Source organism: Thunnus thynnus, chromosome 20 (assembly GCF_963924715.1).
Source record: "Thunnus thynnus chromosome 20, fThuThy2.1, whole genome shotgun sequence".
In the NCBI taxonomy this organism is placed as follows: Eukaryota; Metazoa; Chordata; class Actinopteri; order Scombriformes; family Scombridae; genus Thunnus; species Thunnus thynnus.
Window position 1 is genome coordinate 15,291,229 of NC_089536.1, and position 18,378 is coordinate 15,309,606.

General features: G+C 40.1%; 2 protein-coding genes across 3 annotated transcripts; both read left to right on the plus strand.

The window, feature by feature from the left end:
* Positions 1-3,616, plus strand: LOC137172552 (elongin-B-like). Its single transcript, XM_067577048.1, has 4 exons — positions 1-138; positions 893-1,027; positions 1,249-1,357; positions 2,550-3,616. Exons 1-4 carry the CDS (start codon positions 136-138, stop codon positions 2,660-2,662), a joined length of 360 nt encoding a protein of 119 aa, XP_067433149.1. The 5' UTR covers positions 1-135; the 3' UTR covers positions 2,663-3,616.
* Positions 3,617-5,406: 1,790 nt separating this feature from the next.
* LOC137171858 (transforming growth factor beta-1-induced transcript 1 protein-like) lies at positions 5,407-18,277 on the plus strand. Of its 2 annotated transcripts, XM_067576031.1 has the most exons (12): positions 5,407-5,668; positions 9,904-9,954; positions 10,267-10,415; positions 10,577-10,632; positions 11,252-11,388; positions 11,471-11,552; positions 12,733-12,817; positions 14,205-14,399; positions 15,292-15,465; positions 15,578-15,659; positions 16,244-16,392; positions 17,364-18,277. In XM_067576031.1, the coding sequence occupies exons 1-12, from the start codon at positions 5,656-5,658 to the stop codon at positions 17,628-17,630; spliced, it is 1,440 nt and encodes a 479-aa protein (XP_067432132.1). In that variant the 5' UTR covers positions 5,407-5,655; the 3' UTR covers positions 17,631-18,277. The 2 variants fall into 2 exon arrangements, with proteins under 2 accessions (XP_067432132.1, XP_067432133.1); XM_067576032.1 differs by lacking the exon at positions 9,904-9,954 and having other exon boundaries at positions 5,409-5,668.
* Positions 18,278-18,378: the final 101 nt, after the last annotated feature.

Genomic DNA, 18,378 nt, shown 5'->3' on the forward strand with positions numbered 1-18,378 from the left:
GAAAACGTTACGCTGTCCTGCGCAGCTGTGTTTCGTGAATACAACATGCTTATCTGAATTTGCGCAAGAGCCGCAAGCGGTGCAGTGTGGACAACACAGGGCTGGCGCTACTGACGAGCTAGCTGACTACTTGAAATGGTAACTTTATTATTATTATTACTACCAGTAATCTTGTGAGATTGGTGCCTAGATACATACACTGGATTAACGTTCAACGCCTTGTATTAACGCGATAATAACAAACGGTACTGTCGGTTAAAGGAGTGTTAGTGTCAGTTTCTGTTTGCTATGTTAGCTTCGCCTCACCAGCTATAACGAGAGACTGCAGCGAGGTAACTTATCTTAGCTCGGCTAACCTTGGACTTAGATTAGTCAGGTCGGCTGCACGTATTCTGCCATTGTACTACAATGTCTGCCCACTTATCTGTCAAATTTATACCCTCAAAACTCTCAAGGCTGTTTTGTATTGGCTAATTCGCGTTAGCCTGGAGAGCTAACAACGTTCAATGAATTGCCAGTAACGTTAATTCTGCTGTATCCGGGAAATACTTACCCTGACACACTCAGTATTTAAACAGCCAACTAAAAACTTAAGCTCCCTTCATATGTCATTGCTTAGAAGACGCATTCAATCTAGTGAGGGAGGGGTTATAAATAGTTGTAAAGGGGACACTTACTATAAACTTGCATGGCCTACGGAGTGTTTGGGCAGATAAACAGGAGTTACTGCCAGTTAACCTGGTTGTGAATTATTACCTTATATGTAGATTCAGCCATCCTGTTTGACCTCATCGTAAATGTAGAGTAACACTTGTAAGCTCTCATCTTAAGGATCAAATCCAGTTGCCTTTTGACATATAAATCAATCTATGCCCATGTTTCTTTCCTTCAGGACGTGTTCTTAATGATCCGGCGTCACAAGACCACAATCTTCACAGATGCCAAGGAGTCCACCACCGTCTATGAGCTGAAGCGTATTGTTGAAGGTATTCTGAAGAGACCACCTGAGGACCAGCGGCTCTACAAAGTGAGTTTTGGGGCCAGTTATGCCAGTGACACCTATTATAGTCCTGTCACACAAAAGTTTTATCTCAGCATCCTTACTGATGGTGGTTCTCCTTCCTAAGGTTGACTGAAACATTTGCTTGAAATGTCTGACACAGTGTCTCTATGTTTATGGAAGCAAGTTTATACATTTTTGAGACCATTGGGGAGGCTTTTGTGACATTTTCAACTGTTGTTCCACAGGATGACCAGCTGCTAGAGGACAGCAAAACTCTTGGTGACAGCGGATTCACCAACCAGACTGCCAGACCTCAGGCCCCAGCTACAGTTGGTCTGGCTTTCCGCATCAATGGTATGTTCAGTCCATGTTATGTTGTATGCCTGTCAGGATCGGGGGTGTTGAATTTTTTCCTGGGTTGGAAATTCTGCTTTAGTGTAGTGATTGAACTTGTTTGATTTAGGTTAGATTAAGGTTTGCAGTCATGCTGCTGCCATGTATTGGTAGATAAAATGGTCATTAACAAATTCTAGTCTGAAAAGGATGCTCCTGCTCGTCATCCATTCTCTTGCACTTTTAAATATGAATCTATGGTGTTCAGTGCCATCTAGGAGTTATATTGTGATGAAATAATAAAATGTGTTCTGTGTTATAGTGATTTTGCTTCAGTCTGCCTTGTCTACTTTAGGCAGTGAGTTTCAAATGTCTCCGGTACAGACAACTTCCAACTGTGCAACGTTTCAGTCGAGTGCTATAGTAATAGAACCCGAGATAGCGGTTTTAAGTGCAGCTGAATGAGTTTGCCCACTTTGCAGAAATTGGCATTGTGCCTCTTACTCTCACTTGCTGCATCTATCGCTGCCTCTCCTACAGCAGAATCACCCCTGTATGTATTTTGAACTTTGGTGTCAAATGTTGAGTGTGGCCTGAAGCTCTGGCTCTTTGATAGCAAAACTATTTCAACTGCTACACTCAATGTCAACAAGTTTACCATACACAAGACAAGATAACTGACAGAGAAGGTGAATATGTCCTGCCTGGTTCGTACAGAGGTCAGAGTTGGTTGACCATGATGCATTGTGAGGGATGAAAAGGAGAGTTTTTTTTTAAATTTGATACATCTCTCGGAGGAGATTGCAAAATGTCTATGAATGTAGATTTGATTTGATTCACAATAACTGGATCAAATTTGGATTTTCCTTTGTGCTCCACACCTTTTTATAAAATCAATCTTGACACCATCCTGAACCAAACATCATATTTGAGCTGCCAGTCTGAACATGCCCAGAAGGTCGTAACTGGTTCCAGCGAACAGTTAAACTAATACATAGCTTCCCTGTGACTAATAGTTGTGGCTTATATTACCTAACTCTCAAGACTTATTTCCTTTTTTACCTTTTTAAGAATACCAGAGTCATTTTTTTATTTGAGCTTGAGCTGATCCGCCGCCGTACATGTTCACAGCAGCGACTGAGACCGATTTAGCCACATGCAACCTCGCCGTCACAAATTCAACTAACCATTTCCTGTCTCCTCCGCCCTCCAGATGAGATGTTCGAGCAGCTGCACGTCGAGGCCTTCTCCAGCCCCCCAGAACTCCCCGATGTGATGAAGCCTCAGGACTCCGGTAGCACTGCCAACGAACAGGCAGTGCAGTGATAGCGGGGGGAGAGAGAGAGAGAGAGGAAACGAGCAATGGAGGGAAGGATGGAAGTGGGTGTGTGTGGATTAACTGCAGTGAAGAAGTAGCGGGGTGGAGGATATGTAATATAATTTCAGTTGATGGATGGGGACATTATAGGTAACCAAGCCTATCCATGTGACCTTCATGCTGTCATCCCAGCATCCCCCCCCCCCAACCCCCCTCCCTCCTTTAATTTGCTTCACAAGTCATTTTTTTTTTAACTCTCTATGATTTCCACATCACATGCGGTTCTGCTCCTTGACTTCGCTCTTAAGCACCAACTGGCTCAAATTTCTTGAGTGAAGAAGTTGGTTCGGAAAGTATGAGTGTGTGTGTGTGCGTGTATGTGTGTGACTTATTATAATTATTATCATTAATATTTTGGAAACAGGTGAAGGTGTAGTTGTGTGTCACAGTGCTCTAGAAGTAACATGCATGGGTAAGGAGTCCGGTGTCTGAATCGGCAAACTGCATGAACAAATCAAAGCAAAGGCTTTATTTTCACACAAATAGATAAACCTTTAACTGATAGTTTCCTCTGCCCGATTCTCCCAATTTTGTTGTACATTTCTGATTTCAATTTCATACCAGGAAAAAAAAAAAGTCTTTATAATAATTATGTTCAAGTCATTGTTGTTGTCATTTTTTTTTTTTTCTTCTGTATGTTTTACTTGTCCGTTCTTTGTATGTTTCATGCACTGAGACCAAAGGCAGGTACCTCTTGGACACCAGAGGAATATTTTTGGTCAGAGGACATTTTGTCTGTGTCATACAATATACTTAAGAAGATGTGTTTAACTTTTTAGTTTTGAAAATGCATTTGTCACCGCACGTCATCAACATCAATGTCGCACCTTCCCCTAATCACATAAACATAGCCTGTAACTGTGAGCTTGCTTAATTAAAAGTTTTTCCTGTTTTGTTTTTTACACTGCTGATTGTGCTGGATTTTTTTATTTTAAACATAGGTTTGTGTCAACTTTTTAAATGAAGACTACAAAATTCAAAGGTTGTGTGTTTAAAAAAAAGTTAGTCTACTCTTGGTCTAATACACAGACAGGGCTGAGGCTACCATATAATATTTTTTTCCATAGTGGGGATTTTGACGTCATTGGAGGAAAAACACAATTGTTACTAATAACACTAATGACGGCTTCACTCTATTCAAGTGTCCCAATAAACTGACAGTGAGCCGGCATGAATAAGACCCTTATATGGAAGCAACAAATGAAATTCAACCATTGTTAAGTTTATTATTTACACCACTGTGACATGAACAAATTAAATTTTATTCTTGTGTTGTGCACACGATAGCGGGCCCAGCCCACATGAGCTTATAAGACACCATAAATTCAAACAAGCCAGGACCAAGAGTACAGCGTATAGAGAGAAAAAGATGAAGAAACAACTGAAGCATCTTTCACCCTCAGATCTTCAGACCATCACTGAGTAGGGCAAAACTCCTAAGTCCTGTTAAGGTTAGAATATTATAAGTGAAGTACGGTATGTTTAGAACGATTGGTATTTTTCACTGGTACTTTGGGACCTTGAGTCACATACTGGGTTTTTAAGATAACATATTTTAGTGCCATTAATATATTTTCAGGCCAAGAAAAATGAAGGATTTTATAAATGAATACATGCAAGAAAATAAATCACCAGATTAAAAATTTTGGATTGAATTTCCAACTCGACAAAGTCAGCGCCAGGACTCCAGACCTCCAAAACCCCCAGAAGTACCAGGTTTACTTTGTGTCAGTTTCTTTTTGCTCATTACATTACTTGCAAGTTTGTTTAGGAATTTGTACCACTAATATTAAAGTAGTTATTATCAACTCAGTCCTTCATTATCAGGTAACATTATGGCCCAGTGTGTAAATCTAGTTCTAATATCTATTATTCTTGTTTTTTTCACATGGTGCATTTTCCTAAATAAGTTGTGTTTCATCAAATTACGAAAAAACAAAACAAGGTCCAGAGAGTAGAGAGTATACCAATACAGGACTATTGGTTGGTTTCTGACACTGTAAAAATACAACAAAGCTGCCAGAGTGTGGGTGGAAACAAGGACCATTAACTGCTTAATAAAGCCATAGATTAGTAGCTTCTGTACAATCATGTGGGGACATTTCTGGAAGAATTTTAAATAAAAGACAAACAGAAAACATTGAATTAAAAAATTATAACAGAACAGATGAATTAATTAATTATTGAATTAATTATGAAAAAATACAAGATTGATAGAAAAATGTGGGCGTTTTTCAGGCCAAAATTATCAGAGATTACTTTTTAATCCAGCCCTGTATATAGTATTGTTTATTATCATTATTATTATTACATTATTATTATTGTTGTTGTTATTAATGAGTCCTGTCATTTTTACTAAATTGACTTCTATTATTACATCCAATTGTCCTCATTACAAACGTCTTTTTCAAAAATGGGTGTCGGCCTGTCAGTGTTTATCCTACAGATGTTCTGTACTTCCTGTGAATGAAACATCATCAAATTACATGTTCCGATATTTTCTCACATCAATTTATATTAAGTTTAGTCGCAGCGGCGCGTTCAAATGCAGTTTGCGCGCCACTAAATCCTTAATTTTCTCTCCCAAATATGGACTAGGAATGTCTGGGATGACGTCGTGTGTCCGGGGAATGCGGGGTTTGTAACCACATATATTTAACTACGCCTTCTCCGGTCTGAGGTCCTGGTAGGCATTACACAGGAAGAGAGTCGTGTAGGAAAAAAGAAAAGAAAAAACGGGACGCCCTCCTCGTCTTCCTCCTCCTTCTCCTCCTCCTCCTCCACCTCTCTTGGCGGATAACGGTCTCCAAGAAGTCCTTCAAGACGGACGCAGACAATAGCAGCGGCACCGACACTGTCCGGCACAACTTATTAATGCTGTGCGTGTTGTTGCGCACAAGGAGGAAAACGCTGAAACGCTGAAATTATACATATATATATCATGGACGATTTGGGTGAGTATTACTGCTGTTCTTCGTCTGAAGCGTACATGTTCAGATATCTGGAGGGGATCTTTGGGAAGGGGTGGTTTGCCCAAACAGAGGAAATAGGGTCTCTGTTTATTCTGGCAATCAGTGGAGTGCAGTTTGCTTTCCGTTTCCAATGAGGACACATACATGCCTGTAATATAAAGGGAGTTTTATTGGTGTAAACGGGTAAAAATGAGTAGCCAATCCTTAAATGTGACTGTTACAACTTCTCTGTCAGGAACTGGGCTTTCTCTATATGACATCATCCTGGTCCACAGCAATACCTCTTGATGTAATGCTCCTCTTGAGATGTTGGATGGTTTTGTTATCTTTTTTTATTGTTTTTGGCAGCATTTTCTTTTACCTTTTCAACATGCACACATAGCCTACAGGTAATACAAGATCTCCACTTCTCTATGTCTAGCCCGGTGGTGTTTTCAAGCATGTCCCTGCAAATTTAATAAATTCTTTGCAAATTAGGTTTAAAGGCGGTCCACGGCGGGTCTCCTCATCCATTAATATCAACAAGTCAGGAGAGAGAGAGAGAGAGGGAGAGAGAGAAAGCGAGAAAGCCACATAATGTTTAACAGAGTGTCTTCCATTTTGAAGGCTTGGACGACATGAAATGAAAGAGTGGAGTGGATGAGCATCAGGGAGCGTGATTGTTTTTTTTTCTGTTGATAAAAGATGTTGATTCTTCTCTTTCTAAGAACAACATTATGAGAAGCTGAGTCTTCGTGTTTGGGAATAACTGTGTCAGAAAGGCCCTGAAATAGCTCAGGGCCACACTGCTATTTCAAAAAGCCACAATGAATATATAGAAAGGCCTTTTTGCCTCAGCTGCCCAAGAACTTTTCTTTTTTTTTTTTTTTCTTGAAGTCCACTTGAGATTGGGGGGGTGAGGGGGGTGAGGGAGAGATTTGTGCTTTTCGAGCGATACAAGGAGGAATGGCAAGATGTAGCCAAGCACATCTGGGCACATCTGGATCGGATTGTGCACAGTGAGACCGACTTACTGGGTGACTGACTGAGTGTTAGTCAGCCAGTGGCCATGTTTGGGACACTCAGTTTATGCAGTTGTCCGACAGCGTTGTAAGTTTATGTATTGGATCTGGCGAGGCTTTTCGGTGAGACAGACCACTCGTTAGAGAGGCCTTTAGCCAAGACAAACAAGTCGACAGGCAGCTCTAAATATGGTCATAATTCCCATTGAGAGAAGTTCAGCTCCTTATATGAGCAGTTGAGTCTGTAGGAGTGTGTGTGTGTGTGTGTGTGTGTGTGTGTGTGTGTGTGTGTGTGTGTTTTAGACAGAGACACAGCAGGGAGGAGGAGGGCAAGTTGTAAATGTACAAGATTTCTCACCGCATGGTCGTAGCAGAAGTGTGAATCATCTGGGTCAGAAGTGACCACAGAGATGAGCTAAGGCATGATGAACTGGTTATGTTTAGATTCAACATGGCACCACAGATGTTTAAAACAGTATTTAACCAGAAGGAATAAGTCTAATCATTTAGTTCAAACATTTATCAAACATCCATGACATCATTCTTAAAGGGTACCAGAATCTGAGAAGCTGAAAGTTAATTTTTTCACAGTTTTGCCACCATATTATAAGAGCTGGATACCGGATGCGAAATGGCGCCTATTCAGTCCAGTAAGAATCGCTCCCCTGGCGCATATGCCAAAAAAGTTTCTAGCTTCCGGGTTTACTTCCGGGGTATACGGCCCACTGAATATTCGCTGTAGTGTTTCCCCTGCTGGCGCCACCCGTGAGTTCCCACTCGGCCCATAGACTTTACATTTTGATGATGTCACAGATTTTTAAGTTTAAGATTTTTAACTTTCCTTGAGAAAAGTTTTACAAGTATAAAACTTCCATGGATCAAAAATTCATAATATACAGTCATAATTGACCTTGTCAACAGTTTTACAGACGTCTCTTTTACAATGATGGTCTATGATTAAAGTTCTTTTTGGGCGGCAGGGTGATTTTTTGCTGCAATACTGCAAGTGACCACTGGGAAAAATTGGCTGCAAGGCTGAGCAGCGGCGCCGTATCCAGCTCTTATAATACATCCATGCTTGTCACAAAGTCTATTTCGTAATTTTTTTCTAAATGGAACAAATATAACAATAACACACAACTTATTTAGCATTCATAAGAACCATATTAACATTTAATAAATAATAACAAATTATATACATGAGCCTCCATGTATGGGTGTCCACGGGAGGACTTATGGTAGACAAGTACATTATTAAACACTTATATCTGTTTACAACTACATGATAATGTGTTATAAAAATAGCGGATGGGGGACTTGCAGTGAAGTGTTACTGTTAAGGGCTTTTATTTGAAGTTTGAGGATTTGAGCACACAGTTATAGTAAGATCTTTTTAATACACAATACTCACCGCTGTAGCAATAAGTTGTTTAATCAACAGCAAACTAAACTACTTTTGAAAATCAAATAATCATTTGATAGGCAAAAGTATTTTTTTAGGCAAAAATGCCAAATGTTTCCTGTTTCCAACTTCTTAAATGTGATGATTTAATGCAAAACAAGACATCTGAAGATTTGACTCATCTTTGACTGGGAAATTGTAACAGTCATTTTTCACTATTTTCTGACATTTTATAGACCAAATGATCAATTGATTAAGCGAGAAAAAAATCGGTAGATTAATAGATAATGAAAATAATTGTTAGTTGCAGCGCTAAAGGTACTTCACCGTATCAAAAAGCTCTAATTATAACCTTATCAACACAACTTACAGCTGAGGCTGATGGGAAGGTTATTTGTTTGGCAGTTATTTGGTTGTAATCCAGAAGTAATGGACAAGTTAAAATTTTGACCTAATGATGGCGTTACATGAAGTTGAAAGTTATGACCATTCATCCTGAGGGCAGACAGGAATGTCTATACCAGATTTCATGGCAATTCATCCAACAGTTGTTGTGATATTTCACTGGATATGTGGAAATTTTGACCTATTGGTGGCACTAGTAAAATTATGGGAACACTAAAGTTTCATCCTCTTAGGACAATGAATGTCTGTATAACGTTTCATACCAATCCATCCAATAGTTGCTGAGATATTTGAGTCTGGGCCAAAGTGTCGGACTGACCAGCTAACAGACTTGTGGCCATGCCACCAGCATGGCTTAAAAGTGATGGATAAATGGTTGAAACATCCAGTTTTTGCCTCTCCGAGTGAGGTGGCACTATGAAGGCAAACATTACCAAACCTACTGAGACCAAACCTAAACATCAGCAATTCCATATTCACCATGTTTTGTTTGAAAAAATACTGCAACATTATCCACTTTTATCTAAATGCTAGTGTTCACTAACATCCAGATTAAAATCAGTTCAAATAAACACATTTGAAACATGGTGGGTGGTGTCGTTGAAGGGGTAGTTGAGCTCATCTGAGACGGCTGTTGGGGCACATCAGACAAGAAGGACCACTAATCTCTATAAAGGAGAGGTTATATCACTGATATTTTTATCTAATGGCTTGACAACTAATTCAATTAATATAGTATTGGCAATGTCAAAAGCAAAGTGAATATTTCCCTGGTAAAAATAATGAAATTCAACCAAAGCAGCAGCAGTCTGCTACAACTTAAGGGTTGTCTTATTTCATAGGGGCATATATCAACCACCACCCCTTGTAACTCTGTTCCAAGGGGCAAGGGGCACTCGAAAAAAGAGGGGTGGGAAAATAAAGAAATGGGATCGGCCTTTAGACTTTGTAATTACTCATGTTTAGCTCACTTCTTACAAACTGTGGCTCTGGCCTTTAGTCACTCATACAGGGACTTCTCAGCGCTGAATGATGTCATACAGCTGGAAAGCCTAAAAGGCTTGAGCGAGCTCAGTTTCTGGGCAGCTTCCACTTCAGCATGGAGGGATCGTGCAGGGGGTTGGGGGGGGGGGGGGGGGGGGTCGGAAGAGGGTTGGAGTGGACATAGATATCAGTTGCCAAACACTCTTCCTCCTCTGCTTCCTTTCCATCTATACTGGCATGTCTTGGATATAAATGCAGAAATGTTTGTGTGCTCTAATAACCATGTTGACGGGTTATCTCTGACTGTCCTGTCCCCTGACTGATTAGTGTTTTGAGGACGCTCATTGTCCTCCATGTCTTGTCTGACGTGTGGGCTGATTTTGCTGGTGCTGTGTTGGTCACACAGGCTGTCTGTCTCTCTTTAGGAGTGCCTGAACCACCTAACTACCCTCTCAGTCCTCGTATTGTTGTGTTTGGTACGTAACTGTCTGTGCATGTGTTTGTATGTGTTTCATCTCGTCTGCCACTACGTCATGTACTCGTTTGTCCTTGACTTAACCTCATCTGTTCTGTCTGTCATCCAATATGTTTCATTGCATGTTTTTAAAATCTATTCCAACTTTTATCTCTTTCAATTTGCCTTTAAAGCTTCATAAACAAACTGATAACACCATCAGGGACATCACAAATGTAGAGATATATTATGGGCTAGTAAACTGCCTTTCATTGCGTGTTTTATAATTTTTCTTTCTCTAATTCAGTTTCTTTTCCCTGTCTCTCCCCTCCAGATGCCCTCCTTGCTGATTTGGAGAACACCGGCTCTCCTCTAGCTCGGTGCCCTGTCCTTCTCACCTCTGACCCCCCACAGAATGCTGATCCTCCCAGCCAGGACCCCGCCCAGGCCCGGCCGCCGCCACCCGCCTACACCCCACAGCAGGTAGACAAGCAGCTGCCAGGGATGCATGCATAAAATGCTGTTTCTGACTGCACTCTCCTTTGGATCATCATAACTCTGAGCTTTCTGCTCATACATATGTAATCTCTGAGAATTCCTGTACTGCTTAGCTTGATCGATCGTCTGTCTGTTTTGTCTCTCAGACTGTTTCTTCAGCAATGAAGACCTCCCAGAACTCCAACCCAGACAAATTATACAGGTAACCCCCTCTCAGGTTTAACCTTTTAAACATGTAGTGCACAGTTTTCCCTACAAGAATTATATAAGAGTAAAGTATGGAGTACATTTCTGCCAATATGAAAGTTTTCTTTTGCTTTTAGATTAGAGAGAAATTGCCTCAAGACAGAGCCTCTCATTGTGTCTGCATGAGGATATATGCATTCATATCTAGTTACTGTAGAAACCACTTGGAGCTGATATCAGATTAGAACCAAAAGAAATGATCAACAGCTTGTTTTTTTAATCTTTGTCATTTTTTTTCAATTATTGTCAATTGACAGCTTTTGCATTTTAAATTATATTTCACAAATGCCAGTGAGAAAGTGTTTTTAGATCTTAAACCAATGTTATGGACAACTAATGTATGTGAGTAATGGACAGGGACTAACAAAGCTAAAGATTGATGACCAAAGATTAAACCAAATATTTTAATGATTTAAAATCAGAATTTTTTTTGTAAATACTGCTTTGGCTGACCTGACTGTCTTGAGCAAGGTTTTTCTTAATCTGTCTGAATGGACCCTGCTACTTGGCTACCATCCTGCACATTAATACACTCCTAAATGTCTCCTCACTCCGCCTGTCTATCTTTCTTACAGCACAGTGTGCAAACCGCGATCTCCACGCGCAGCAGATCCTCCTCCAGCCTTCTCCTCCTCCTCGCTGTTGGGAGGAGGTCTGAGTGAACTGGACCATCTGTTACAGGAGCTGAATGCGACCCAGTTCAACATCACAGGTTAGTTTGTGTGTGTTCACATGCGTCATATGTTTCTAACTCTGAGGTGAATATTTTCTTATGACTTTGTTTTTGTTGTCAGATGAGATCCTGGCCCAGTTCCCTTCTTCTAAGAAAGATGAGAGAGACAAGATCAAGGATAAGGCAACAACATCATCTTCCAAGTAATAAAACTAATCAATTTAATCATATCTTAAGAATCTGTAGAGTGTACTGCAAATGAGCCTCCTACACCGCAAACTACTACACTAGCTTTTAGAAGTAGAGCTACTAAGATAGTTAAACATTTTAATCATCTAACTCTTGCTATGTCAACAGAGAAAGGTTTTCTGAAGGGTTTGAAATCAGTTCTTAGCCATGGCAGCTTTGCACAGATTAAGTTGTTGTGACTTATTTCAGGTCAAGTTTAGCATCTCAAAACTAATTTGCAGTCTATATGAGAGAGAAAATGTTCTCATTAACTCTGCATGCTGCTCTGTTTTGTGCAGGTTTTACTTTTTCAAAGATAGATGGCTTGTTGAAATAGTTGCACAAGAAGAGACATCAACATACATTTTGTTAAAGGGGACATCATATGCTTTTTGTGACTCTCTTTCAGTTATATGCTGTTATAGCGTTGGATGATGTTAAATATGGTCAAAGTTCCAAAACATGAGGTGAATGTATGTAAAATGCTCCCTGCAAGTCAAAAGCCAGGGCTCTGAACGCTCCATTTGCAAAGTTACCACTACTTCCCCATTGAACGGACATCAGATTGTTCACACATGCCCACAAACAGACATCCGTTCTGTGGCCTTGGTTTCTAAGGTTGTTCCATGGGTTGTTCACATTGTCCACTCGCATATTTCAGATTTTGGCTCAAACATGCACAGATCTATTTGAGACGTTAATATTTTGAGTAAAGAACGAGAAAAAAATGAAATCCAAGTACTATAGTTTATTTACGTAACCTCAGGAACTGATGGAAGTTTGCCAAGGGGCAGCTTCCGGGAGCTAACCAATCAGAACAGAGCGGGCTCTTCGGGAGGGGGGGCCTTAAAGAGACAGGAGCTAAAACTGCCTGTTTCGGACAGAAGCTGAACTGAGGGGCTGCATAAAGAGCCAATATAAGATAAGTAAGGAGTTTTTTGACTGTAAATCGTACAAATGTATTCCAGTGGAGCCCCAGAATATAAATATAGACCTGGAAATGTTCAGAATATGCCCCCATTAACAATATCCAGTATTCACTGGCTAATTCACTGATTCCATTCTGTCTTATTTTGGATTGTATTTTAAGGTAGATCAGATGAAATTGTGTATTTTGTGGGCATGTTAAACAAAGAACTGTCTTTTGTATTCTAGCTCTGCAAAGCCTTCAGCAACATCAGCCACACTGGAATTGGACAAACTGATGGCTTCTCTGTCTGACTTCAGAGTCCAAAGCACAGTAAGTCCACAAAACCGTATGAAAAATGACACAAAGAGCTTTTACCTGTTAACTTTTCAACTATAAATCCACAATTGTGCTCAAGATGTGAGCGCTGTGTTTTTTTTTCCACCATTCGCTCCCAGTTGTTCCAGAATTTAACGCAGCTCACACCAATTCATGGTGAATTCATGAAGACATTCATTTGACCTCATGTTGACTACACTGTTGCTGTGTGGCCCGGCCACAGCAGCAGCACATGCTTCCTGGTATAAATCAGTCACCAGATATGGCCTGAAGATAGAAATTAGTCTTGGTGGAGATATTTTCCAACTACAGAAATAGCTTCGGATAGTTGGAAGTCGGTGTTATAAATCTACATTCGGTGTATAGATCTCCTTTTCACTGAGTCAATGACAAGCATGTGAGCAAAGGAAGTGGTTCCATCATTATAAGTTTGTTTGGTTCCAGTATGTAGTCCAGCTGTGGATTATAAACAAGCCTGAGAAGTTATGGGAACAGAGTTTTAAAAGTGACATTTCACCATAGGATTCTCTTTACAATGATCACGATCAAGTTGTAATGTTCAGTACGCTCCAAAGTGATATTTACCCACTTTCATTAAAACTGTCTTATCGGATTTTACTTGAGTGAGTTCCTACATTTCCCAGAATTACTTCAGTGAGACAGCAGAGAACGGCAGTATGAGCTTGTATAAAGCCAGCCATTTAGTTCCTGATAGTTTGGGTTTGTGTGTAATATCCAGGTGACATCTTTCACAAAATGAACAAGTTGTGGTTGCGATATATTCCATTACACAGTATATCAGCTACTCTTAGGGGACAAATAAGTATTTCTGCCATTTGCCCTTGCAGACTGACTCTCACTGCTGTAATGTTTTTGGAATGATAAACATTTTTCTCCCATCAAACTCTTATCCTAGCTGTTATGGAAATTTCTCAATTACAATCTGACATTTCCTATTTTTGGCCAGTTATCCACAAGAATCTGAACACTTGCAGACAACAGAAGCCCAGAAATACACAATATATCACACTATTGTGTAGCTTTATTGACAGCAGATAGAAGAGAAATACAGGAAAGATGGCCAGAGAACCAAGGTGTCTAGCCAGGATCTAATACAAGGGATGTCGTAATTATATGGGATTTGTCTTAACCACTAGGTTACCAGAACAGCCATTTTACTTAATATGAAAAAATGTTGCCTTTCCAGCCTCTGAACTTCAACTCACTTATATTGTTATACACTACATAATATACACTAATCTACACAGCCAGACTATCTAAATGTCAAAAGCGTTACAGCCAGTCTTTTATGGTATTTAGTTTCAAATTGAAATCCCAAAGACAGATGTGCAATGCCTCATTTTTCTTTGCCCTCTCCCAGCCAGCTGCACCTGTCACTCCAGTGGTCACAGCACCGCAGCAGCAGCAGCAGCAGCCCGTCACCCCACCACAACCCTCATCCGGCGGCTCATTGGACAGCATGCTGGGGCTCCTCCAATCAGACCTGAGCAGACAAGGAGTTCAGACATCCTCTAAGGGAAACTGTTCAGCCTGTCAGAAGCCAGTTGTAGGACAGGTGAGTTATCAGAATCAGTTGTACCTTTCTATATTGGTTATATTGATATTAATAACCAGAGGAATAGGACTGATAAATAATGTTCATTTGATAAAAGTTTGGAATGTACAGTACAGTGCCTGCAATGGCTTTTGCAGCACATTTCACAATATATGGTAATTAAAAGTGAAATAAATTTGAAGTCTATTCAATATGACAAAATGTTTAAAATTCAACAGTTTTACCAACCACAATTATAAATTGTATATATAGAACAGCGTCCTATTGTGCAAAGACCTTGTTTGATTAAATTGTGTTCACTGGCAGCATATCCTCTTAGCACAGAGGAGAAGACAAATTGAAACTTAAAGGATAAAGCTGGTGATTTTCTATTTTTTGCTATTGTCAGCAAATCCAATGAAAAAAACCCAAACCAACAATACATTAACAAGAAGCAGTCAAAGCCTGCTAATAGCTTATTCCTCTGTGCCATAGAGCTCCACTGTTGTCCAAAAACACATCAGTGAGCCATGCAGAGGCGCTGGGTAACATTTCATTATGATGAACTGTATTTCATTTTGAGTCAAACCCATACACCATCCTGGGTCATAAATACTCACTAGCGCACCAAATCTGTGGCTGAAAATACTCCCCAACAGTGACCTTTGATAAAAAACTGCTGTTAAAGGAAAGTATTTAGCCTATTTAAAAGTTAAAATGTATTTTAGTGACATGTTAGTGACCCGTTGTTAAAGATTTACAACTTCAGAGGTCAGAAAGTATTGCGAGACAGACTTAAGTTTCCTATCGCAACTTCTAGTTTAATATTCAGCAGTATTTGGATGAGAAGTGTAACATCTTTCATGCGGAGGAATCTGTCCATTAAGCAATTTCTGTCTGTTTCCTCATTCAGGTGGTGACGGCTCTGGGGAAGGTGTGGCACCCAGAGCACTTTGTATGCACTGAGTGTGAGACAGAGCTGGGCAGTCGCAACTTCTTTGAGAAGGACGGACGGCCGTACTGCGAGTCAGACTACTTCACCCTCTTCTCCCCCCACTGTGCACACTGCAACAAGCCCATACTAAACGTACGAGACTTGGATGTTCATGTGTGTCTGTTACGTAACACTGAGCGTATTCTCGATGAAATATCTCATCCCTCTTGAAGCCATTTGACTTTTTATTCCTCTTTTCATTTAGAAAATGGTCACTGCTCTGGACAAGAACTGGCACCCAGAGTGTTTCTGCTGCGTGAAATGCAGCCGGGCGTTTGGAGAGGAAGGTAATGGGTGGCACATATCCTGTCTGGCTCTAGAACAAAACAGTGAACAGGCAACAGGAGACTGCAGCAGACCTCATAAACACACCTCATTCTAATCAAACATAGACACATATTCAATCACTAATAATTAATTTAATCATCGACTTAACCATTAAATGATGTAGATGTATTGTTTTTCTTTTACACAAGAATTCTTCGTTTATAGTCCTAATAGATTTCTATATGAGTAACATTGCTATAAGTAGCTGCTAACCCCCCTAATAACGTTTGATTTGTATCAGTTTCAAAGGAGAGTTAAATGTTTTGTCGCCTAAAATCTGTTATAAAGGCTGTTCCACATTGCCAAGAATTTGGGAGAAACACTGAATCTTTGTATTTTCTTGGCATGAAAATGGCCAAATTTAAACAAGCTCCAAGATAAAAGAAACTGTTAGCCTTTAAAAGTTCAGACCAGTGAAACCTTAAACCGTTATAAACTGATTAAATTTGTTTGAGTCACATGGAACTGGTTCAGACAGTGTTTTCATCAATTTGCATCATCCAGTCAAACGAACTGTGTAAATCTGTGACAATATCTTCCACAGGTTTCCACGACCGTGATGGCCAGCAGTACTGCCAGCAGTGCTTCTTGACTCTGTTTGCCTCCCGCTGTCAAGGCTGCAGCCAGCCCATTCTGGAAAACTACATCTCAGCGCTCAACTCTCTCTGGCACCCACAGTGCTTCGTATGTAGGGTGAGTGTTTCACTGGCGTCCATAAATACTGTTTGTTGCATTTGGCAGATGTTTGCTTGGTGTTTAGCTGCACTGGGAAAAATTCCTGAGTTTAAATCCTGGTTTGTAACATTTGCAGCTCTCGTAGCTTTTCTCTAAGTGAAAGTCACGTAGGTTTGAGACATTACAGGATATATGTTCTATATGCTTCTTATTGTCAACAAATCCCATAAAAAAGATTAAATCCACAAAGATAATTACCATGAACATGGCCATTGTAGTTTATTTTGAGTAAGTGCCAAATACACAGTCAAGGCGCTGAAAAAACTGCTAATACTAGAATAGTGCACTAAATGTGTATTAATCCGCAGCTGAAAATAGACCCCTACAACATTTGATCTATTTACTCCAGTTTGTACCCAGCGTTTTTAACCACTGAGTCTTTTCTTAAAAAAGGAAACTATATTTGTGATCAGTTTTTCCAGATTTATGCCTTTCATAGGAAATGATAAGCTTGGGTCTGAGTGCCACAGACAAGGTAGGGAAGTAGGAAAGTATTAAGAGACAAACTGACATTGTTATTTTTGGTCTTTTCATGGTATTTGCAACAATAACAAAAACATAGACACCACCAGTAAATTAGTCATGACCTGGTATTTGTTTCATATTATCCCCAGACTGGCAGGATACATTTTGGTGGGGAAAGTTACTACAGTCGAGCTGCTTGGTAGCCAACAGATTAGGCTGCGGTTGCACTGGCCAGCTTCCATGTGTAAATGTAACATTGTGAGTGTGAGCAGGGTGTTCCTGAAAAAAGGCACTGCTCTCAGTAAAACTAGCATGTGAGAAAAGTTTTTAAAAAATTCCAGTTTCTAGAAGTAGGTTAGAACTCTAGATGAGAAAGTTGTCATTTCACATGACAGCTTTTTAATTACAGCTCTCTCAGCTGTAACTGGATCTCCCTGCTTCTCTCTTTCCCCGCTCCCCTCTAGGAGTGCTACAGCCCCTTCGTCAACGGCAGCTTCTTCGAACACGAGGGTCAGCCGCTGTGCGAGGCCCACTACCACCAGTCCCGCGGCAGCGTGTGTCAGGCCTGCCAGCAGCCGATCCTGGGCCGCTGTGTCACCGCCATGGGGGCCAAATTCCACCCACACCACCTTGTGTGTCACTTCTGTCTGAAGCCTCTGAGCAAAGGCTGCTTCAAGGAGCAGGAGAACAAGCCCTACTGCCACCCCTGCTTCATCAAACTCTTTGGTTGAGGACACAGCAGGACTTTACCGCCCCCTCTCCTCATCCTCCTTTGGGCCACCAAATGAAGAAGCTGTATGACTCTTGAGTTCTCAATTTGTGTTTTTTTTTTACTGTGGGAATGAGGGTGGAGCTGGTCTCTTTCTTGGTTTTAAGAATATTAGAGTTGATAGAGGGAGCAGAATAATAAGAGAATCATCCAACCCAATTCATTTCTCTTTATTTAACAAAAGAATGGACTGCATTTAGACTGGCAGTGTGAAATAGGACTCTAGTATTGGTTAGACAGATACAAAAATGATACCAAATGACTTTGTCATGTATGTGAATCTTTTACATACTGTGTTGATTCAAATTGAATATTGAAAATTGAATTCTTTTGCCAAAGGTAGAAAAAAACAGTATACTGAGAGCATATATTGTTTCAGTGAAGGAAGGAAATCCCCTTTAATATATTTGCTTTATATTACAAAAAGTATAAGTGTCACTGCAATTGCCTTTTATATATTGTATGCTGCCTGCTATATATGTTTTGTGTAACAAACTAAGGTATCATATGTTTAATATCAGATATTTTGCATTATTCTTTCACCATTGCTCTATGCAATTTGCCAAAAACTGTTCCAAAGAATAAAATAAAGTTAAACACAAATTATTACACTGTTTCATGGGTGATTAAATCAAAGGATTAACTGTGAAAATTGAGAAAAGAGGGGGGAAAATTATGCTTTGGGAAAATGTGTTTGTTTTAAGTTTAAA